Source organism: Heterocephalus glaber, unplaced genomic scaffold (genome assembly GCF_053883595.1).
Source record: "Heterocephalus glaber isolate CG9 unplaced genomic scaffold, H.glaber_assembly_v1.0 deba00001446, whole genome shotgun sequence".
NCBI lineage: Eukaryota > Metazoa > Chordata > Mammalia > Rodentia > Bathyergidae > Heterocephalus > Heterocephalus glaber.
The window spans coordinates 9,745,721-9,768,646 of record NW_028258298.1 but is presented as its reverse complement, the minus strand read 5'-3'; the positions used below and the strand labels follow the sequence as shown (position 1 = coordinate 9,768,646).

The 22,926-nt window shown below is 49.4% G+C and overlaps 2 protein-coding genes across 9 annotated transcripts; both read left to right on the top strand.

The window, feature by feature from the left end:
- Positions 1 to 3: 3 nt before the first annotated feature.
- Foxred1 (FAD dependent oxidoreductase domain containing 1) lies at positions 4 to 6,664 on the top strand. Of its 6 annotated transcripts, none has more exons than XM_004862595.3 (11): positions 4 to 197; positions 819 to 1,039; positions 1,862 to 1,972; positions 2,223 to 2,341; positions 3,862 to 3,956; positions 4,209 to 4,310; positions 4,758 to 4,834; positions 5,003 to 5,163; positions 5,335 to 5,464; positions 5,674 to 5,778; positions 6,015 to 6,664. In XM_004862595.3, the coding sequence occupies exons 1-11, from the start codon at positions 113 to 115 to the stop codon at positions 6,267 to 6,269; spliced, it is 1,461 nt and encodes a 486-aa protein (XP_004862652.1). In that variant the 5' UTR covers positions 4 to 112; the 3' UTR covers positions 6,270 to 6,664. The 6 variants fall into 6 exon arrangements, with proteins under 6 accessions (XP_004862652.1, XP_004862654.1, XP_021098428.1 ...); XM_021242769.2 differs by having other exon boundaries at positions 34 to 197; positions 778 to 1,039; XM_004862596.4 differs by having other exon boundaries at positions 38 to 685.
- Positions 6,665 to 10,534: 3,870 nt separating this feature from the next.
- Tirap (TIR domain containing adaptor protein) lies at positions 10,535 to 22,549 on the top strand. Of its 3 annotated transcripts, none has more exons than XM_087214310.1 (6): positions 10,535 to 10,645; positions 12,812 to 14,442; positions 16,323 to 16,373; positions 16,857 to 17,000; positions 18,103 to 18,681; positions 19,301 to 22,549. In XM_087214310.1, exons 4-6 carry the CDS (start codon positions 16,934 to 16,936, stop codon positions 19,318 to 19,320), a joined length of 666 nt encoding a protein of 221 aa, XP_087070436.1. In that variant the 5' UTR covers positions 10,535 to 10,645; positions 12,812 to 14,442; positions 16,323 to 16,373; positions 16,857 to 16,933; the 3' UTR covers positions 19,321 to 22,549. The 3 variants fall into 3 exon arrangements, with proteins under 3 accessions (XP_087070436.1, XP_087070437.1, XP_087070435.1); XM_087214311.1 differs by having other exon boundaries at positions 10,538 to 10,645; positions 14,209 to 14,442; XM_087214309.1 differs by lacking the exons at positions 10,535 to 10,645; positions 16,323 to 16,373 and having other exon boundaries at positions 10,687 to 14,442.
- Positions 22,550 to 22,926: the final 377 nt, after the last annotated feature.

The following is a 22,926-nucleotide window of genomic DNA, read 5'->3' as shown; positions in this document are numbered from 1 at the left end:
CCTGGAAGCGACCGCTGGCCAATGGGCGCACTCTTCTGAACGCGAGGCGGATACCCTGGTAGTAAGAGTATGGGGTAGCCGGCTCTCAGAGGGGCTCGGCTTCGAGGGAGGCATGCTTCGAAGGGTCCTGCAGCTCGGCCTGGGCCGGAGTCTCTTGATCCGGGGACTAGAAACGCGCAGTGGAAACTCCATTCTGGGTAAAGCCGAGGGTATTGTGGTTCTGGTGTGACCTTCAGGGCCACGCTGGCAGGACTGTAGGCCGGCTGGGGAAACCTTGCCTGCCAGAGCTCGTAGAGCCCGGGCAGGTGTATGGATACCAAAGCGGCCGTTCTCAAGTGACACATCCCACTTAAAAACGAGGTTTGCAGGGGGTGATGGATATCCAAGGGTGTCTAAGATAAGTTGCCATTAGAGGGAGCTGCCTCGTAGTATGCCAGCACCTCTTGGCCTGTGGGTCTGGGATACCCTAGTAGAGATGACCGTGCACTTGAATATCTTGAGTCTGGTGCTTAAGTGAGAGAGAAAGAGATCTGTTCAGGAGATAAACATGTCAGGCGCTTAGCCTAGGGAGAAAGTGGAAAGTGCTAATTCTAGGAAGTTGAAGATTGCAGTGCCAGACATGATCCGTGATCAGACAGGTTGACTGTATATGGACCATACAACAAAGCTGTGATGGTACTGCTGGGTAAGTTGACCTTATGAGAAAGAATGACAGTGAGGACTTCCAACTCAAGTGCCCACCTTTTCCTGTGCCCACCTTCTGGCCCCACCACCTAGGAAGAGAGACATAAGCCTTCTAACCTAACCACATTCTACAGACTGGGATGGAAAGGTGTCGGAGTTTAAGAAGAAGATCCAGTCAATTATGCCTGGAGAGCCCAGCAACTTGATGTGTGACACCAAGCACCTGCCCCCTGAACACTCGGATGTGGTAATCGTAGGAGGTGGAGTGGTTGGCCTATCAGTAGCCTTTTGGCTGAAGAAGCTGGAGAAGAGACAAGGTGCTATTCGGGTGCTGGTGGTGGAACGAGACCACACGGTGAGGTCTAGGGTAGGACAGAATCATGAGTGAGGCAAGGGGGGAAGGGAAGAGGGAAGACCTCAATCCTTGCATGTCCAGAGGACAGCGACTGTGCTTTAGACTTTAGACCTTTTTGAGGTTTCTTCCTCAAACCAGGATCTTTGACAATAAGGTTTTTGCTTCTGAAAGCAGATTCCATGATGTTGGATAGTTTCATATGACAAAAGTCTGGCCAAGAGACTTTGCATTTCAGGCTATTAATGCAAATAGCTGTCTCACTCTTCTTTTAGATTCCACTGTTTGCGGGGGGGTTGTTTGTTTTGAGAGAGAGCAAGAAAGAAAGTCTCAATATGTAGCTCAGGCTGCCCTCAAACTCTCAGTCATCCTCCCTCAGCCTCCCAAATATGAGATTACAGGTGTGCGCCACCATGCCCGGCTATATTCTGTTACTTTTGAGGTTTCTGCAGTTTAGTTCATATTTCCCATTCCTGTCTAGCTACAAGTCTTGGTACCTTAGTCATAGTCTTTCATCCTCTAATTAGTAATCACATTTTAATCTACAGTTGTACTTCTAGACCATTATTGTTTTGTCTCATTGTGTCCAGCCCTTTGTAGATGACTGACCCTCGCTGCTATGCCTATCTGCCTATGGCGATTTTAACACTATGTTTGGGCTGCTGGTGGACTTGCATGTGGGTTTCTCCACCCTGACTGCTCTTAGGCTATAAACTTGCAAAGAGGGTTCCCCTTTAACTTCAGGTGTAGAACTCACAGCTCCCATTGCAGCATTCCATTGTGACAGCATACTCGTCTACCTCAACTTTTCTTGTCTCTCCACAGTACTCAAAGGCCTCCACAGGGCTTTCTGTGGGTGGGATTCGTCAGCAGTTCTCACTGCCTCAGAATGTCCAGCTCTCTCTCTTTTCAGTCGACTTTCTACGGAACATTAATGTATGTACAGTGTGATATGGGGAGGTTGGGACTGTGGCACTCAGAGAAAGAAGCAGTCCAGCCTTTGAGAGGAATCAGGGACCGGGAGCAGTTCAAGCAGCTAGGAGTTAGGAGCCTCCCGACTCTTCCCAGTATTGGTGTCTACAGGAAGGCTTCTTCTGGTTTGGGGTACTGGTCCCTGGGAGCTGTGGGTGATTTGGCCAGGAAAGGTTTCCCTTGATTTTTCAAGGTGGCCTTTCTTTGTACACAGGAGTACTTGGCTGTGGTCGATGGCCCTCCCTTGGACCTCCAGTTCAACCCCTTGGGTTACCTCTTGCTAGCTTCAGAAAAGGGTGCTGCCGTCTTGGAAACCAATGTGAAAATGCAGAGGTGGGTACCCAATACAGCCCTGAGCTCTTTCTCAGCCTCATGTTTTCAGGGACCTCCAGCATCACGTTAGGAAGAGAGGCTGCAATTGATGAGACAGTTACCTGCTCTCTAGGAGCTCAGGCTTTCCAGAAAGATAAGCATGCAGCACTTCCATGCCCTGTGCCAAGGGCTCCGGCAGATGACAGAATGCTGCTGTGGCAGACCCTACCTGTGCCAGGTCATAAGAACCACCAGGCCTAATAAACCAACATCCCAGAGAGTAGTCCAGGAATATGAGGGGTATTTGGGGTTTTTTTGTTTTGTTTTGTTCTGGGGATTAAATCTCGGGTCTTCACAGTGAGCTACATTCCCAGTCCTTTTTATTTTTTATTTTAAGATAGGGCCTTGCAACTTAGTTTGAATTTGAACTTGAGATCCTCCAGCCTTAGCCTTGCAAGTGTTGAGATTACAGGTGTGCGCTACTGTGCCTGGCTATGAATCTGCATTTTTAAAAAAAACATTCAGTCAAGATCAGCAAGCTTTTTCTGTCAAAGGACAAATAGTAAATATTTTAGATTCTGCTAGTCATTCAGCTCAGTTGTAGCCAGTCAGCCCCACCATTGTAGCACAAAAGCAGCCATAGAGAAAAATGTAATTAATTGGCTTTGGCTTATTTGCAAAAACAGGCAGCAGGTTGGACATGCCTTCAGGTCTCAAAATCAGTTAAGAGTTGGCATCTTTGCAGAACACTGTGGCTGGAGGCTTTCTTTAACAAACTCTCTAGAAGTCTCACTAGTGATATCACATAGTATCCTAAATGCTTTACCACTTTAAGGCATTTAACTGTCAGAATATCTTCATTTAGCTGGGTGTGGTGGTGCACACCTGTAATCCCAGCACTTGGGAAGCTGAGACAGGAGGATCGCTACAAATTTGAGGCCTGCCTGGGTTACATAGTGAGTTCAGGGCCAGCCTGAACTACATAGCAAGACCCTGTCTCCAAAACAAAAATTAAAATTAAAAATCCTCATTTTACATATGGGGAAACTGAGGTACGGGGTTCTAGTCCTGTAAATAGTGGCCCTAGGATTTAATTCCAGTTAGGCAGTCTGGTTTATGAGAGTATTTTTTGTAGCACCTGACTTTGAGAAACAGTGTCCCAGAGGAGACATTGATGGGAAGGTGCTGATGGGAAGGACTGACTACACCAGGCAGTGGAGAAGAAACCCATTCTGTCAGGTATAGAGGGAAACTCATCTCCCTACCAGGTCATAAGGAGAAGGAATGGATAGGGGACAAGGAGGTTAGTGTGCTAAACAGTGATAAAGGTGTAGGGAAAGACAGAGGCTCAGATAGCAAAGAACCTCAGCTAGATGCCTGGGTCTTTCTCACTCAGCAGTGAGGGAAAATTGAGCCATTTAGGGCAGAGGAGCAACATAAATGAGCTGAACTCCCCACTTGTGGAGTTGGGGTCCGTGCTCCTGTCCTCCACACACTTGCCCTCCATGATATACACACGCAGACACACACATTTCTCTCAGGCAGGAAGGGGCCAAAATTTCTCTGATGTCTCCTGAGCAGCTTCAGAAGAAGTTTCCCTGGATAAACACGGAGGGAGTAGCCCTGGCATCTTATGGTGAGTCTGCCCCCATGTTGACAGTCTGGCCAGACCACGGCCATGCTGCAGGAGGGCCACCCCATCCTGGTAACAGGGTGTGCTCCAGCTATGCTGCTTTTCTGTCCTTTGCAGGGCTGGACTGCCTGGTCCATTTGGTCCGGATGACCTTTCCCTGGCTCCCAAGCCCAGAGAAATATTGGGGCGGTAGAAAGTATAATAGGAGAAACAGGCCCTAGTCCCACTTCCTACTTTCACCTTTTCTCATTTCAGGGCTGGAGAATGAAGGTTGGTTTGACCCCTGGTCTCTGCTTCAGGGGCTTCGGCGAAAGGTTCAGTCAATGGGAGTCCTCTTCTGCGAGGGAGAGGTGACACGTGAGTGTAGGGACCCATACTGTGTCTTCTAGCACCAGGCCAAGCTTCTCACTCATGGGCTAAGCAAGGGCTGGTGAGGGACAGGGCTGCTCCCAGCCCCCAGGGGGCAGGTCCTGGGCAGCTTGACTGTGCTCCTCACAAGGCTGCTTTGTGACCTGTGACCTGCTTAACAGTTTCTCTTAGCACTGTCCTGTCCCACGTGTGGCCAAGTTTATCTCAGTTACCTGATCTCTGTCGGCTTCAGTGTCTGTGGGAAAGCACCTATCCTTTAGTTTTTTTCCTTAAGAAATCAGTAGGATCCCCATTTCCTCACTTAAGGGGCACTTTTTAGGGGGTGGGAGGTATGTGCTTCAAATCAAACCCAGAACCTCACACATGCTAAGCATGTGCTTTACCACTGAGCTACACCCCCAGGTTCTAAGATCGTATTATTCCTCTTTTTTACAGGTTTTATTACTTCATCTAACAGCATGAGGAACTCAGATGGGGAAGAGGTGAACTTGAAAAGGATCCATGAAGTCCACGTAAGTCCTTAGATCCAGTGGCTCCTTATGACTGTGGTAGTATTGGTCTTCTTCTTTCTACCCACTTTCCAGCACAGGTAAAGTAAGGCTCAGGAGGAAGTGTCCCTCTCATGGTGCCCAGCCAGGTGTGGGCCAGGCCTCCTTCCCCTCACCCTCTGGTGCCTGCAGGTCAAGATGGACAACAGCCTGGAGTACCAGCCGGTGGAATGTGCCATAGTGGTCAACGCCGCAGGAGCCTGGTCTGGGCAGCTTGCAGAACTGGCTGGTATTGGGAAGGGGCCACCTGGCACCCTGGAGGGCACCAAGCTACCTGTGGAACCGAGGAAAAGGTAGCGTCCCTTGGGGCAGCTGAGGAGGTTGGTGAGAGAAGGAAAGAGATAATACAAAAGTTGGTTGGGCACATGCGAGTGTGGATGGGGTGGGTACGGTCACCAGCCGTGCTGTTCTTGTGATATCCTAAACCCCTCTCCCCACCCCCCCACCCCCCGCCGTTATGGCAGGTTTGTGTACTTGTGGCACTGCCCCCAGGGGCCAGGCCTGGAGACGCCCCTGGTGACAGACACCAGTGGAGTCTATTTTCGCCGGGAAGGACTGAGCAACAACTATGTGGGTGGCCGTAGCCCCACTGAGGTAAGCTGAGCTGGTGGCAGAGTGGGTACAGACTGGGAAAGGGGAGACAGGCTGTCGGGGCCCCTTTTCTGTGTTGCTAGTGTTTCAGCCCATCCTGTCAGAACTGGGATCTTTTATCCCCCCATTCCCACCTTTTAAAGGGACCAATGAGGTTGGGTCTGCCCATGTGTCCCAGGCAAACCGAAGCCTTGTTCCCATCTCTCAACCAGGAGGAGGAACCAGACCCAGCAGACCTGGAAGTGGACCACGATTTCTTCCAAAACAAAGTGTGGCCTCATCTGGCCCAGCGAGTGCCAGCCTTCGAGGCTCTAAAGGTAACTGGCAGGGGTGGCTTTTCCTGTTTGATTTTGGACAGTGGACAGGATGGGTGATATTGGAACATCCTGGTCCCCTTGGACCTGCCATTGCCATGTTCCCTCCACTGAGGAACCACTGAGGAGTCTGCTGAGCCCACCCTATCCCACGAGGCCCTCAGCATCTGCCCCTGACCAGAGTGAGGGTTGAGCATGTCTGCAGCCTTGCTGAGACCCCACATCTCGTGCACCCACAGGTTCACAGCGCCTGGGCTGGCTACTATGACTACAACACCTTTGACCAGAATGGTGTGGTGGGCCCCCATCCGCTAGTGGTCAACATGTACTTTGCTTCGGGCTTCAGTGGCCACGGCCTCCAGCATGCCCCGGGTGTGGGGCGGGCTGTGGCCGAGGTGCTGCTGGGGGGCTGCTTCCAGACCATCGATATGACCCCCTTCCTCTTCAGCCGCTTTTACTTGGAGGAGAAGGTCCTGGAGCAAAATATCATCTGAGCTTGTGAGCTCCTCCGCACTGGCCCCCACTGCCAGGTCCTTCCCGCACTGCTCCGGGGCCTCATTCCTTTCCCCACCACCCTCACTTTGGCCACACATCCCCCACGTGGCTGGGCAGGCCAGCGGGCACAGACACTGAGCTGCATGCCAGTAGCAAGTGACAGGGCAGGACTTTCAGACTGATCTCTAGCCCAGGCCATTGCCACCCAAGGTGGTCTAGGACCTCGAGTCCTGAGAGCCCAGCTGAGGACTGACTCCCTCCTGGTGCTGACCCTGAAAGACAGCCTCACTTCTGGACAGAGCACAGGTGCAGAAGCATTGGGGTAGCCCAGCCCAGATGTACTGCCTTTTCTGTTACCCCAGTCATCGATCAATAAATGTGGTGAACTCCTTCACTCCAGTCTTTGGTCCCATTTCTTCTTAAGATGAAAACTCTTGAAGCATTCCAGAGCCTTCAACTCCTGAAGTGTGGGAGCCATGGCCCCATCCCCCTGCCAGGAGCCTTTTTTGGATCTGGGAGGTGAGCATCTGTCTGTGAGCTCCTGCCGTTCTGAAGCCCTGTGGGAACTCTGGTTGTAGAGGGAAGGGACGAGTCACTCATCTCTTCCACCTGTATTCAAAGCTACATACTGGAGATGCGCACAGCACAGCTAGGTGTGTGTCCCGCTAGAACTTCCACATCTGTATCCTGCCCTCCCCATCCCTCCAGAGCAGAGAGCAGTGAGCACTGTGGAACAAGCCCCAGACAAGGTCGCGTTGCCCAGGAGGGCAGGGGCGGGGAGGAGTGTGGCCCTGACGCCTTCTGGGGTGCTGACCTGCAAGCTGAACTGAAAAGACAAACAGGCTGGATCCAGCAGGGGGAGAACCATGCACTAAGCCCCAGAGGCAAGAAGTACAGATTCAGAGGCTACTGTGACATAGTACCTTAGACCAGGTCATTTATAACCAAAAGGTTTTTACAGCTCAAACTCCTGGAGGTTGGAAATTCCAAGACCAACACCAGCTCATTGATGGTCCGGTAAGGGCTTGCTGCTGCCTGCTTCAAAAGTGGCAAATTCTCACTGTGTCCTCAGCAAGGATAAGGCAGCTATCTTCATGCTCGTTTTTTGTTTGTTTTTGTTTTGTTTTGTTTTGTTTTGTACTAGGGAACAAACTTGGGACCTTGCGCTTTCGAGGAGGAGGCAGCGGTAGCACCACTGAGCTAAATCCCCGGCCCTTTGTGCTCTTTTTAAGACAATGCCTCTATACATTGTTCAGGCTGCCCTTGAATTCACCATGAAGCCCAAGCTGGTCTCAAACTTGCAGCAATCCTCCTGCCTCAGCCTCCCAAGTACTGGGATCACAGGCATATGCTGCCATGCCCAGCTCATCCTCTTTGATAGCAGCACCTGTCCCATTCACATAGGGAGAGGCCTCAGGATTTAATCATTTCCCAAAAGGTCCCACTGTTGAGTCCCAGGTTCCAACATACGAATTTCTGAAGAACACCAATATTTAGACCATAGCAGGATTCACAGTGACTTCCTTCCTGGATCATGGCATGAAAGAGGAGGGGCCAGAGGCTAAAGAGCCACACTGAGGAGCTTGGATTTTCTCCTGCAGGTAGGGGCCAACTCAGGAGATTTAAAGAGAAGTCACACTAAGCATGATGGCACACACCTGTAATTCCAGCACTTGAGAGGAGGCTGAGGCAGGAGGGTTGGGAGTTCAAGGCTAGTCTGGGCTACAATAGTGAGACTGTCTCAAAGCAACAAAGCAAGGCGTGGCAGTGCACATCTGTGATCCCAGCACTCTGGGAGGCTAAAAGTGCTGAAAGGCTGAGGCAGGAGGATTGAAAATTCAAACTTAGTCTGGGCAACTTGAGTTTAATGATTCAGCGACACCTGTCTCAAAATGGAAGGGAGGGAGAAAGGGAGAGAATGAAAGAAAGAAAAGGCTGGAGATATCGTTCAGTGTAAAAAACAAAACAATCACCCTGCGGTGTAGTGGTACAGTGCTTGCCTAGCATGTGTGAGGCCCTGGACTCAATCCTTAGCACTGGAAAAATTCCAAAGGCGAGCAAAAGTCAACCCAGCTATCTGTGGGCAACAGATTAGGACATCAAGGCAGGGCCAGGAGGCCAGGCGAAGGCTGGTGCTGCAGCCCACACCATCATGGTTCGAAGCAGGCAGGTGACGAGAGCAACAGCAGAGGGAGCACAGTAAGCCCCAGGTGTATGGCGGGACAGCTTGCAGAGAATGGGAGGGAAAGGGCCTGGAACAATTAGGGACCTGCTGGGCATCCAAGTAGGGACATCTAATGGGGGCTGGGCTGATGGTGTGGCCTTGGGACAGTCTGGACTGGAGGTAGAGACAACATCAGAGAACAGGATGGGAGAAGAAGAGCAGGGGCCAAAACCAGAAGTTAGAGGAACCCCACTGACATTTGAAGGACAGAGCAAAAAGGAGGACACCGAAGAGGTGCCTGTGGAGCAGGAGAAAACCCAGCAGAGGCTGGCAGCAAGCTGAGGAGGAAGTGGCCACGGTGCAAAACGATGTGTGTCACCTAGACTCAATACCAAGGAGGCCTGTGGTGGCCTGGGGCGTCAGTGTCAGGGAGCAGGTGGGGACAGCTTCGGAGAAGGAGAAATAAGCAGGAATGGGGTCCATGGGTAAGATGCCTACTCCCTCCTCCCAAGTGGCCTTGAGGGAGAACAAAAGGCAACCAGCAGAGGCAGCCCTCAAGGATGGGCAAAGAGAGGGTGAGTGCCCAGGGTGACGACAGATGGGCTTGTGAGGGACCGGGGACCCAGGACCCATGAGGGAGGCAGAAGAGGAAGAGCCAGAACCTGCTGAAAGACAGGAAGGAACTTGCCAGGACCTGGGGGTAGGGACGGGTGAGTCCCAACAACATCCATTTGCCCCTGTAAGGTAGCTGGTAGGGTGCCCTTAGTCACCCCTGCTTTGGTGCAGACACCCCAATCTCAGGGCCCAAAGACAGAGGCCTTCACCCTGCTGCACACCCAGAGGCACCTTCTACACAAGTGCTTTACAGTATTTACAAAGAGTGCATTACAGAGTCCTCTACTCCCACACAGTTTTACTCAAACTTGTGAGAGCAGGATGTGGTGGCTCATGCTTGTAATCTCAACACTCTGGGAGGCTGAGACAGGAGGATCCCAAGTTCAAACCCAGCCTGGGTAATTTAGCAATTTAGTGAGATTCTGTCTTAAAATAAAAAATAAGCAAATATGCTTACAGCAACACTGGCAACCAGAGACCATGATTCTGATGAGGAAAGGGAACCTGGAAACGCCGTATATGAACAACCCTAGAGAAAACTGCCTTTTGGGTGGCCCACTCACCCTTTGGGGTGGCTGGTAAGAAAAGGAAGAAATCAGATTGGAGGAGAAGGTCATGAACCTTAGATCTACACAGTCAAACTGCCCCTGCCCCCTGCCTTCTACATGGCTCCCTATAGGCTGGTGTTTCCCGAATTGGCACATGGGGGAACACTGCCCAGGAAGATAGTGTAAAGATTTCTTCCACAGTGAAAAAAGTTTCGGAATCATTACCTTTGCATGTTGTATTATCCCATGGTGCTTCACAGTGCCCATAAATACCTCACGACTCAGAGATGAAGGATAAAGGAGTCAGCCAGCTTCGTTTAACCCAGGACTTGCCAACATCTTGCCTACACCTTATGGCTTTTCACAGCAGGTCTGTAGGTCCTTGTCGCTAGCTGTAGGAATCGCTACCCACGGGGCAAAGCACTTTGGCTGGCATCAGACATTGCTTCCAGTGTCACCAGCATCAAAAGAGAGGGAGCCTGCAGCTTCCAGGGGCTTGGGTGCCCATTCTACTGCTTACCTTATCCTCTGCATTTGGGGAAAAACGTTTAATCTCGCTAAGGCTCATCGTTTGCACATTAGAAAAATAAGGTATGAACAGTCTCACTGCATAGGCTAGACTTGAACTATGTAGCCCAGGCCAGCCCGAGACTCCCTGCTATCCTCCTGCCTCAGCCTCCGGAGTGCCTCGATTACAGGCGTGCGCCACCTAGCTTGTGCACAAAAGATTAAATGAGTGAAATGAGGGTCTCTCCTCCTCAACTCCCAGCCCACCCCAGCCCGACCCAGAAGAAAACCTGGGCTCAGTTCCCACGGTAGCCCCCGGGGAACTCCAAGTCCCGCTAGTCCTCTAGTCCTCGTCGTCGTAGCGCGGTAGGGACGGACGCTGCACCTCCCCGGGGACGGGCGGGGACAGGCGGGGCGGCGGCCTGCGCTTCCGGGAACTGGCCCCGTCAGGACCCGAGCTGGACTGGCCCGCCTCTCCCAGCTCCCAGCGCCTCCGGTCCGCTCCTGTCCTCCACCCGGCTGCTTCCAGCGCCCGGATCACGTAAGCCTCGGGGCCCTGCGGGACAGTGTCACTTTTCTGTCGCGGCTGTTAGCTGGGGTGACTGACAAGCCTGGCTCTGCCAAGTGGCTTAAGCCTATCCCGCGGATCCAGCTCCCCTCCAGACCTCGCCTCCTTCCTGCTCTGCCCGTAGCTCTTGGGGTGACTGCGACAGTGCGTGGCTTTACGCAGGGTCAAGAGGCATTGCCACCACACTCATTAATGAGCGTTCACCCGGAGGCGAGGCGTCTCGCCAAGGGCCAGAGAGACAAGCGGGCAACGCAGGTTCGGTCCTCCTGTCCTAGGGAGACTTGAATTAAAAATCACTGCATACAGCTGAGGTCCTTGAGTGCGGAGACTCCCGCGGAGACACCTACCCAGGCACCAGGGTCTGGAATGACTCAGGAAACCACATCAAGTTGGCTTTTGGGTTAAAAAATGAAAAAATGAGCCCTGTGTGGTGGCACATGCTTATAGTCCCAGAGCTCTGGGAGGCTGAGGTAGAAGGACTGGAAGTTAGAGTACAAGTTGGAGTCCCACCTGGGCAGTTCAGGCCTGGGCAATTTAGCGAGACCCTGACCCCAAATAAAAAAGGCAGCGGGGGATGCAGCTCAGCGGCACCATGCCTGCCTGGCAAGCCCAAAATCCTGAATTCGATCCCTGGTACAGAAAAATAAATTTTAAAAGCTGGGGATATGGCTCAGTGCAAAGGCCCTGAGTTTCTTCCTCAATACTGAAGTGTGTATGGAAGGGCACGTGGAAAGGGCTCTGTGTGCCTAAGAGTACAGCTTAACTATTTTCTACAAGCTGAGCATTTCCTGCACAGTTCACTTCTAAAACAATCAGTAAACTATTACTTGCCCTTTTATAACCACTTCTAGTCACTGCCACCCTCGAAGGGTAATGACTAACCTGATTTCTGACACCATGAAATAGCTCAGCCCAGTTTTAGGTTTTCAGTCTGTGAAACCCTGTGCACTCCCAAGTACACTTGGTACTTTGTGACATTAATGCACGTTGTGTTTAGCAGTGACTCATTCTCTGTGAGGCATAGTACTCTGCTACGTGGCAGATCATGGGATTTATTCGCCCCCTGGACACTTGGGCTGGCAGACATGGTGGTCTCCAGTTTGGGATTATCTTGAATAATGCCTTGCATTTGGAAGGCTTGGGTTCATTTTCTTGCCAGCTATCAAGTGGGGACCACTCTCAGCTACCAGAGGCTGCACAAAGTTCATGACGTGTGGTCTTGAGGGGGGGCAGGGTCTGGGTGTGTAGTTCAGGCTGGCCTTGAACTCACCATGTAGCCCAGGCTGGCTTGGAACTTCTGGTGATCCTCGTGCCTCAGCTTCCTGAAAGCTGAGATTACAGGCACGTGCCACCACACCTGACAGACATGTGATCCTCTCTCTTTTTTTTTTTTTGGTACCGGGGATCGAACTTGGGTCCTCATGCTTGCACAGCAGGAGGCGAAACCAGCTAAATCCCCAGCCCATGTGATCCTCTCTTAATACAGCAACTTCTGCTTTCTCTCTCATCTGTTGAGATGGAGCTATGTGTATACACACTTACACACACATGTACACACACAATATTTATATATGTGGCGTATACATAGACATCTTAGGTAGTGTTCACATGCATATCTATGCAGATGTATGTATATATCATATACAGTAGTGTAATTGTGTGGGTGACACCCTATCCCCTTTGCCATATTCTTTTGATTGGACTCTGTCCGTCTCATCAGTTCACAGGTCTATCCTTCACTCACAGGTGTGAATCTGGGGGCCACCCTAAGGTCTGTCCCCACAGTCTGAAAACCACTCTCTGGGAAACATGTACTGTATCCCTCGAGGTGTAAATATATTCAGCACTTTTAAGTGACACTGTCCCACAAGACTTCATGAGTCCTGCCTAAATGCTTTAGCAACTGTTTGAGAACAACTTAGCCTTAGCAAAGCATAGAGGATGATTCATTTGGAGGTGTAAAAACCTCTTTCAAGCAATTTAAACAGATTAGTTTTCAGCTATCCACTTGAATTCAGTGCTTCTCCACTCACCAACCTGACATGTGCTGAGAAATAATGTCTTTGATTCCAGTCACCACTGTAACAGGTGAGCACAAACACAGCAGCTTGAGCCAACACAGTATTCCTTGCCTTCCAGTTCCGCAGGTCTGGAATCTACAATGAGTCGGCAGGGCTCTGCCCCTCTGGAGAATCCATCCTTGCCTTTCCAGCTTCTAGAGGCTGCCCACACTCCACCTTACACCAGCCTCTGCCTCTGTGGTCACGTCTCCTTCCCCGGGCTCTGACCCTCCTGCTTCCCCTGAAGGGGCCTGGTGATCCAGCCAGGCCCACATAGCGACCCGGAAAGCTCTTCCCCTCTCGGATCCTCAGTCACTTCCAGAAGTCTCCATCTGCTGTGGTTGGTGACATCTCAGTTCCAGGGATTAGAAGGTAGACGTCTTTAGGGGAATGTTCTGTCTACTACAGATCCTGACTCCATCTTAATGGAAATTTATTATGAATCATAGCAGATGCATTCTATTCTCCCATGTCAAGATCCCTTCACAGGTTTTGGTACATTTCCCACATAACAGAAATTGGAGAACAGATGCTGGATAATAATACATTTCCTACCATGAAGCTTCCTAACATTTCCCTCTCATAATAAATTCCTACATACAATACTGGAAAAGCATTCTAGAAGGCACTAAAGGTATCTTGCTACTTCTTTCTTTGGAGAAGCTCCTTATTTTCTGTCAAGTCTTTGTTATTCTCTACAAAGTGGGCATGTAAGGTATATATCATTCTGCTTTACTTTTTTCCCCCTTACTGTGATTGAACCAAGGGACTTCACATTGAGCTATATTCTTCTTTTCATTTTTTATTTTGAGACAAGATCTCCTAAATTGCTAAATTGCTGAGCCTGGGCTCAAACTTGTGATCTTTCTGCCTCAGTCTCCCAAAGTGCTGGGATTAGAGGTGTGTGTTACCATGCCCAGCCTGCTTTATGATTTTTAAAAGCATAAGAGCCCAGTGCAGTGTTGCACTCCTGTAATCCCAGCTATATGTGGGAGGCTGAGGCAGGAGGATTACAAGTTCAAGCTAGGCTGGGCAATTTATTTGGCAAGGTCTTGTCTCAAAATTTAAAAACAAAAAAAATTTTTTAAGTGATTGGGCTATAGCATAGTGAAAAGGCTCTGGATTCGATCCCCAGTACCCCCGCCAAAAAACCAAACAAACACACACACACACATACAAGAAAAAGTGTCTACATGAGGCCACACAGCAAATCAGAGAAAGCCAGAAGTAGTGATTAGACCTTCCTGTTGCAAATCTGAGTTCCTTATCTACTCTGCCTGACAGCTGTCTTGATACGATGACTGTTACTAAGTCTTGATAAGACTGAAGCATGTGTGAGCATGTGACTGCCTCACAGCCCTGCCTTCATGGGAACTGACAAGGAACAAGGAGGTGCACGGGTGAGACTCTAGGAAGCAGGCTACGTGTGTGGTCACTGGAAGGTCTCTGCCATCTTGCTCAAGTATCTTGTTACAGGTGCTGTTGTTTCCTGTCCCAAGACTGCTCTGTAATGATATTTGCCAGGGATTGATTATACTGCCCCACTTCCAGTGGCATATGCTGCTGGCAACTGGATTTCTCTTCCTCCCACCACCTCCTTCCTCACCCTCCTCCTGCTGGGGATGGACCCAGAGTTTCACATGTGTTGGCAAGCTCTCTACCACGGAACTGCAGCCCCAGCCCTAGACTTCTTCTTAAGCAATGAAAAAGGTAATTGCCCAAAATCAGGATGTGTTGTCAGAAGGGCAAATCATTTCCTAAAACCAGAAGTTGAAACTTGTAGCTGGGTGGTGGGTGGCACATGCCTGTAATCCCAGCACTGTGGGAGTCTGAGGGAGGAGGATTGAAAGTTTGAAAGTTTGAGCCCAGTCTGGGCAATTTAGGAATTTAGCGAGACCCTGTTTCAAAATAAAAATTTTATTTTATACTTATTTATTTTTGTCTTTTATTTTGTTTTAAACAGGGTCTCACTATGTAGTTTAGGCTTGTCTTGAACTCACCATGCAATACAGGCTGGCCTCAAATTTGTGGCAATCCTCCTGCCTCATCCTCCAGAGTGCTGAGATTACAGGAGTACACCACCAGGCCCAGCTAGACTGCCATTTATTAAATTTTGAAACCTCTATTGTAGTGTGTCCAGTATTGCGGTCCTTTTAAATTTCTAGAGGTAGCCTTTTGTTTGTTTGGTTTTGTTAACTGGGGATTGACCAGGATCTTCTCACAGGGCATTTGTTGTTGTTGTTTTCTTTTTTTTTGAGAGAGACAGTCTCACTAAGTCACTAAATTGCCTAGCCTGGGCTCAAATATGGTGATCCTCCTGACTCAGCTTCCCAGAGTGCCGGGATTAGACATGAGCCACCACTCCAGCTGTAAGGTTTCTTTTCACTTCTGGAGATCTGGTGGAAAGTGAGAAAGCAGCCCTCTCAGCCCTCTGCCTGTTGCTCCGCAGCCTCCAAGCCAAGCTCCCCCACCCCGTCATGGGGAGCAGTGTCTCTAGTAGGCTCCTGAACTGAGGCAGGCTCTGTGCCTCAGTCTTCTCCCAGAAACCCAGGTGGAAGAAGCCTGCAGCATCAGGGACATCCCTGCCCTGTGGTAGAAAGAGGACTTGGCAGGTTCCCCAGTAAGGTATCTTGGTCTTTTGCATTTCCATATAAATTTAGTTAGGAGCAGTTTGGTAAGCCTTCCATGGAAAAACCAAAAATAAAAATCTTCTGGAATCTAGCCTGGTGTGGTTGTGCACACATATAATCTCAGCAGCACCCTGGGAGGCTGAGGGAGGAGGATCACAAGTCAGAACCCAAGGGCCAGGGATTTAGCTCAGTGGTTCAGCCGCCTGCCTCACAAGTCAGAAGCCTGGACAACTTACCAACCTAGCAAGATCTTGTCTCAAAATAAAAAAAATAAAAACAAGGCTGGGAATATAGCTCAATGAGAAGGCGCTTCAATCTTCAATACCAAATGAAAACAAAAGAAAACAAAACAAAGCAAAAATCTTCTGGAATCTAAGATAGCATTGAACTATAGATCACTTTAGGAAAATGAAGGTTACAATATTGCATCTTCTAAATTGAACATAATATACTCCTCCCATATCTAGATTTGTTTTGTTTTGTCTTTTTTTTTTTTGTAAGATTTGTTTTGTTTCTGAGGCAGGGTCTCCCTATGTGGTGCAGGCTGGCCTTGAACCCACTATGTAGCTCAGACTGGCCTTGAATTCATGGCAATCCTGCTTCCTAAGTGCTGGGATTACAGGCATGTAGCCCGAACCCAGCTCGAGTTTTGTTTTGTTTTTTGAAATATGGTGTCCCTATATAGTGCAGACTGACCTCTAACTGGTGGTGATGCTCCTGCCTCAGCCTACTGAGTATTTGAATTACTGGTGTACATCACTACACCAGGCTTATTTTGTTTTGCTTTGAAACAGTCTGTGTTGGTCAGGCTGGTCTTAAACTCATGGGCTCAAGTGGTTCTCCACCTCAGACTTCTGAATATGGGGACTTTAGGTGCATGGGACTGTGCTCCATTACTTGACATGAACTGTCTCATGCAGTTTCTACAGTAATGCTGAGAACAGTATTTCTGTTTCACAGATGGGGACACTGAAGCTGAGCAAGATTGCTAAAGGTCATGGTTAGTGAGAGGTGAGAATCCAGGCACTGCTGCTTGTAATCCTGTGTCCTCGAGATGACAGCGGGGTTGTTGGGTCAGATGTGGAGGAAAAGCTCGAAAGGCTTCCTGCATGTACTCACTCTCTACACTCCGAACTTGTCTACCTGGATGCATCATTTTCTGCCCAAACAGCAGCTGTCTTTCTCATCTTTCAGCATTCACACCAGAAGTCCCTCTAAAGAGCTTCCTGCCAGCTGCGCCTCCCAGATTCTCAGTGTGCCTGCCTGGCCAGGTGGAGCAGAAAACAGACCCCTTGCCAGTCACGCTGAGCTCTTACCCTGTAGGTCTGACCTCGAGGCCCAGCTGTGGTGTCTGCTCCTGAGCCAAGACAGGGTACATTCAGAAACTGAGCCCACTGGGCACTGGGAGAGCCACAGCACCCCCAGGAGCCTTGTGCTGGGGCTAGAAACATGGCAGTGCAGCTCCTGTGATCTCTTTCTCTCTGTCCCCTGTAGGATGGCTGCTCTGGAAGGTCAACACTGGGCCTCCTCCCAGTGCCTGGACTGGCAGGGTTAGTTTCGAGCCCGACACTATGGCATCATCACCTTCCCTCCCAGTGCCTCACTCGCAGCCCAGGAAGCCTCTGGGCAGGATGGCTGGTGAGTGGACCCAGGCTCCTCCTCTGCTCTTGTTCCTGAGAGAGTAGTCCTTGCTCCTCAAGTGGGTGTGTGGGAGGGGAGAGACGAAGCCAGGCTGATGAGGGGACAAAGCTCCCACCTGGACCTCAATGCCTGCCTGCCCACCCACCCCATGCTTTGTGGAGGTGAGGAAGGAGGCGTGTGTGAGCGGACTCCTCGATTCCTTGGGCTCAGAGCTTTCCAGGCCCGCTCTGCTCATTTCCCTAGGCTGGAAACCACTGTCCCGAGTGGCTAACGTTGTATCTCTTATTATCTAAATCTGTTCCAGAATGATTCAGAGCAAGGGCCAAGCAGAGAAATAAGCCCCATCCTATCTGTCCTTATCAACAGCTGGGTTTTAACATCATTATGGAGGACTCCTAGAACACCAGAGAGCAGCCATATATATCCTTCAGCAACAGAACAAGTCCATTTTACAGATGAGGGAATGGAGATGGAGACTAGCAGGTCCACAATCAAATCTGTGTGCCAGGCTCCCAAGTGTGGGTTCTGAGTCACTCAGCTCCGTGCTCCTCAGGAGCTCTGAGCAGTAGCTCTCTTCCATGTTGCCCATTTAGCAAAATTCTTGGATTTCTCAGGACCAAAAAGATGCCAGTCCCTGATGCCCTTTCCTTTCCACAGTGGGTAGGGAACCCACCCTAATCCTAAGGTGAGTTTTTAAGACCCACCTCCTCTCAGTTTTTGAGACAGTGTCTCACTCCTTTGCCAGGCTGACTTCCAATTCCTCGGTTCAGATAATCCTCCTGCCTCAGCCTCCTATTGTAGCCAGGTCTCCAGGGACACACCACCTCACCCAGCTAAGACCTTCTCTCTTACCCAGGCTGGTGAAACACTCCCACCCGACTCTAGTGTATTTTTAGAACCTTTACAGACAGAGGGAACCAATGCTAGACCTGAAGGATGTGCTAAAATAATGGAGCAGTAGGAGTCTGAGAGGAAGCAGGTAGTTTCCCAGTGCAGGGAGCTGGCTTCCTTTGGCGATTGGGCTCCACCCTGCGGGGTCGGTGAAAAGGCAGCCTGAGGGGAAGGTTTGGACTGAGCACGGTGTGTTTGTCCTCTCCAGACTGGTTCAGGCAGGCCCTGCTGAAGAAGCCTAGGAACGTGCCCATCTCCTCGGAAAGCCACCTCAGTGGCGATACGCAGCTGGCCTCACAGGACAGCGCCCCACCTCTGAGCCTCCGCTCAGTCGCGTCTTCTACCCCACCGCCAATACACTCGGACACCAGCAGCAGTGGCCGCTGGAGCAAGGACTATGACGCCTGCGTGTGCCACAGCGAGGAGGACCTGACTGCTGCTCAGGAGCTGGTCTCCTATCTGGAGGGCAGCTCCAATCAGCTGCGCTGCTTTCTGCAGCTGAGGGATGCGACCCCAGGCGGGGCCATCGTGTCTGAGCTGTGCCAGGCGCTGAGCAGTAGTCACTGCCACGTGCTGCTCATCACCCCCGGCTTCCTCTGTGACCCCTGGTGCAAGTTCCAGATGCTGCAGGCCCTGACCCAGGCCCCAGGGGCCGAGGGCTGCACCATCCCCTTGATGTCCGGCCTGACCAGAGACGCCTACCCCACTGAGCTCCGCTTCATGTACTACGTGGACGGCAGTGGCCCGGATCGGGGCTTCCGCCAAGTAAAGGAAGCTGTCATGCGCTGTAAGCAATGGGTATGAGGCGTGGGAGTAGGCGAGGGCCCTCAGCCACCGAGTTGGATCTATGGTGGCCTTTAGGAGACAGTGGCTTAGCAGTTAATGCTCCAGGTGCAGGCTCTGGGAAAGCCGGGGTTTGAATCCTGGCTCCATCCCTTAGGATCCTGGAGAAGCCCCTGGGACAAGTTATACTGCCTCTGGACCTCAGCTTTCTTATTGCTCATCAGGCTTCCCGTGAGAATAGTACATATGCTAAGTAAGCATTCAGAACATGGCCTGGCACAAGTCAGGTATTCCCAACAGGCAGGGCCTAGCGCATGTCAAGTCCTCAATAATATGAGCTAGTAGTAGAAGAATAGTATTAGGTTTCTCCCTGGGATGGGGCTGGAAATGTCCCGAAGCTGGGCAGATAGATACAAGGAGGGAGATCAATTCAGTAAAGCAACCTGCTACAAAGTGATAGGAAGGAAATGCACACAAAAGCATACCCAGGGCAGGGCATTTTATTACTGCATTTAGAAGACAACGTAGTAGATAAAAGGCAGAAGAGGTGGCCTGTTGGGGAAAAAGAGATGTGGGGTTTGGGAAGAAAGACAAGCCTTGTGATTCTGTTGGGTCTCTTTCAGATCTGCAGACACTCAGTTGAAACTTTTTGTGGGGTCATGGGACCCAGAAAGTTGGGGTCAAGCTGGAAATACCTCATACAGAGCCTTGGATTCCAGGAGAGGTGACAGGAGGCTTTGGGAGCCAGTGTCTGGAGTGCCTTGTACATGACCCTGGGATCAGACTGCCCAAAGAGCTTCCATTACTATCAGTTCTCCAGGAAGGCCAGAGGGACGTTGGGGATTCCCCCAGGAAGGCTTCAGGGACACTGGGGACTCCCCCAGGAAGGCCAGGAGGAGGCTGGGGAGTCCCCCAGGAAGGCCAGGAGGAAGCCAGAAATTGGAGGCGGTAGGAGGAGGAGCTGATACCTGGAGGAGCAGCTGTGTTTGGCCTGCTGCCTAATTGGACAGAAGCCTAGTACACACCTGCCTTCTTCCCCAGAATGGGTCACTGGTGCAGACAGGCCTCCCTCCCAGTGATGAACTGGAAACTTAAGCTGCAGGCTCAGCATGGATACTCTTCCAGCTGCCTGGGGAACCCCCAGAAAAGGTGTCAGGAGAAAGCAACAGGTATGGAGCCCTTCATGCTCGCATTACTGCTGTTCTCTTTCCCAGAGACATCAACTTGCTTCAGAAAGCTAGGTGGAGGTGCATTGTATTTTATTTATTGCATGACTCCCACTGAAGACACAGCTTAGAGCTGGAGGAGAAGCCCAGTGGTTCAGTGTGTGCTTAGCATGCATGAAGCCCTGGGCTTGAGTCCTACGACCAAACATTTAAAAAAGAAAACCAAAACTACGAGTCATTCTGAATGTACTAGAAAGGAGAGGGAGCAGGTGGGGAGAGAAGGAAGCAGAGCTCAGGGCTCAGCCCCTTCTCCTGGTGCAGAACCCCACTGATCCTTGACAACCCAGGGCCGCATCGAAGGCCCAGTAGAACCAAAGCTGCTTTCAGCATAGCTGTCTTCACCTTTGGACTGAGAGGAATCAGCATTTTTCTTCTGGGAGAGACTATGTTCTTTGTAGGACAGCTGGATGTCCTGCATCTGTACTCAGTAAGTTTGTTGTTGAACTAAATTTGTTTCTCCCAGTGTGTACTTTTATGCCTCTTCTGTCATTTTCCTCATCACATGCCCTCTTTACTGAAAAACAAAAATTTTTAATTATGAATAATTATACCTGATGTGCACACCTGCAACCCCAGGACTCGGGAAGGTGAGGCAGTTGGAGGCTAGCCTGGGCTACACAGCAAGACTGTCTCAAAAAACCAAAAAAGGGCCAGGGATTTAGCTCAGCAGCACTGCGCCTGCCTTGCAAGTGCAAGGTCCTGAGTTCGTTCCCCGGTACCAAAAAAAACCAAAAAAAAAAAAAAAAAAAAAGCTGGGGTTGTAGCTCAGTGCAAAGGCTCTGAGTTCAATGCCCAGAACTGAAAAAAAAAAAAATCATCCCTAACATGATTCTTTGTCCCCTGCATTCCAGTCCCCTTTACTTTCCTCACCAGAAATAATCACTATTCTGAATTTTGAACTTAATCACTCCCAGCTTTTCTGTATAAAGTTCCTGCATTTTTGCATCCCTGCCAAAATGTTGTTTAATTTTATGTGGTTTTATATTTTATACAAACATCATTATAATGTTTGTATTCTGTGGATTTGTTTGTGAGATTTAGACACATTGAGGCCTGTCACTCCAGTTAATTCCTTCCTTTCATCGTGTAAATATGCTACTATTTAATTACACATTCTACAAATGGGTACTTGATTGTTTCCAGTATTTTGCTATTAAAGACAAAGAGCCTGGCTGGGCATGGTAGCGCACACCTGAAATCCCAGCATTTAGGAGGCTGAAGCAGGAGGACAGGTGTGAGTCTGAGGCTAGCCTGGGTTACATAATTTTTTTGTTGTTTGGTACCAGGGTTTGAACTCGAGACCTTGTGCTTGAGAGGCAGGCAGTGGAACCACTGAGCTAAATCCCCAGCCCTAGACTGGGTTACATAATGAATTCAAAGCCATCCTGAACTACATATCGAGACCCTATCTGAAAAAACAAACAAACAAAACCAAAGAGCCAGCCAGACATGGAGGGGCACAGCTGTGACCCCAGCTACTGGGGAGGCTGAGTCTGGAGAAGCACATACTTGAAACCAAGCAACTTAAGACCCTCTTTCAGAATTTGGGAAAAAAATGGCAGAGGACTGGAGATATAGCTCGGTAGTCCCTGGGTACGGTCAATCCCCAGTACCACCAAAAAAAAAAAAAGGAAAGAAAGAAAGAAAGGAAAACAACCAATGAGACTGTTTTGTACATGTGTCCATGAGTAAGATTTTCAGTCAGGTATGGTGATGCACATCTGACACCTGTACCCCGGTGCTCTGAGGGGCTGATGTGAGTGAATCCTAAGTTGGAGCCCACCTGAGCAATTTAGCAATTTATTTATTTTTTTTGGTACCTGGAATCGAACTCAGGGCCTCATGCTTGCCAGGCAGATGCTGTGCCACTGAACTATATTCCCAGCCACAATTTAGCAATTTATTGAGCCCCTGTCTCAGAATAAAAAAATAAAAAGGGCTGGGGATGTAACTCAGTAAGACGGCTCTGGGTTCAATACCCAGTACTGAGGGGATAAAAGATTTTGTAAGACTTAGCCTAGATGGGGAACAGTGAGGTAGTTAGGAATACAAATCTTCAATTTTACTAGAAGATGGCAGTCACTTCCAAATTGGTTGAGCCAGTTTGTGCTCCTATCATTTGTGTATGAGTTCCCACTTTTCTGTACTCTTTCTACACTACAAACTGTCAGATTTTTAAATATTCACTAATCTGTGGGTGAAAACTTGTTATCTTAATTTTTAATCTTTTTTAAAAATGAAAAACCATACCATGGTTTTTATAAAACTATATATGGTTTTTATAAAACTATATATGGTTTTGATAAAAGGAAAAGGGCTCAGGTTCAACAATTACCAACTTACAGCTAATTTTTCTTTTTTTTTTTTTCTGTAGTGCTGGGGATTGAACCCAGGGCCTCTCACATTCCACAGGCAGCTGCTCTACCAGAGCTACATCCCAGCACTCTCATAGCTAATTTTATAACAGTAATAACTCTACCCATTCCCTCACTCCCAGATCATTTTGAAGCAAATCCAAGGCATTATTTTTCCTAAATATTTAAGTATGTACCTCTGAATTATTAAATGTTTTTAAAATGGATAAAAAGCGTATTTTTAAAGAATGGTTTTATTTTAATATAAGAATAAAAATATAAAATATTTTAACTATGACGTGGTAATCTGTGCTTTTTGTGTCTTACGAAATTCTTCCTTACTGCATTTTCTCCTACTCTGATCTTACCAAAAGGTCAGGCAGCAATTGTATTTTCTTCTACAAGTATTTCTTTTCACATTTACGCCTTTAACCCACCTGAACTCTTTGTTTGGGTTTGTTGTTGTTATTGTTCTTGGTTGCTAAGTCAGAGACCAATTTTTTTCATTATCTCTCAGTTGCTGACCTTGCCCTGACTGTGGTGTCACCTGCCTGGTGATGTCCTAGGTGGTGTCTGTTCCTGAGCTCTCCGTTCTCCTTTAGCTCTTCCTGCACACAGCCCTGTTCTGGAGCCTTGAAGCCTCGCGCCTCAGTTGTTCCCACTCTTACT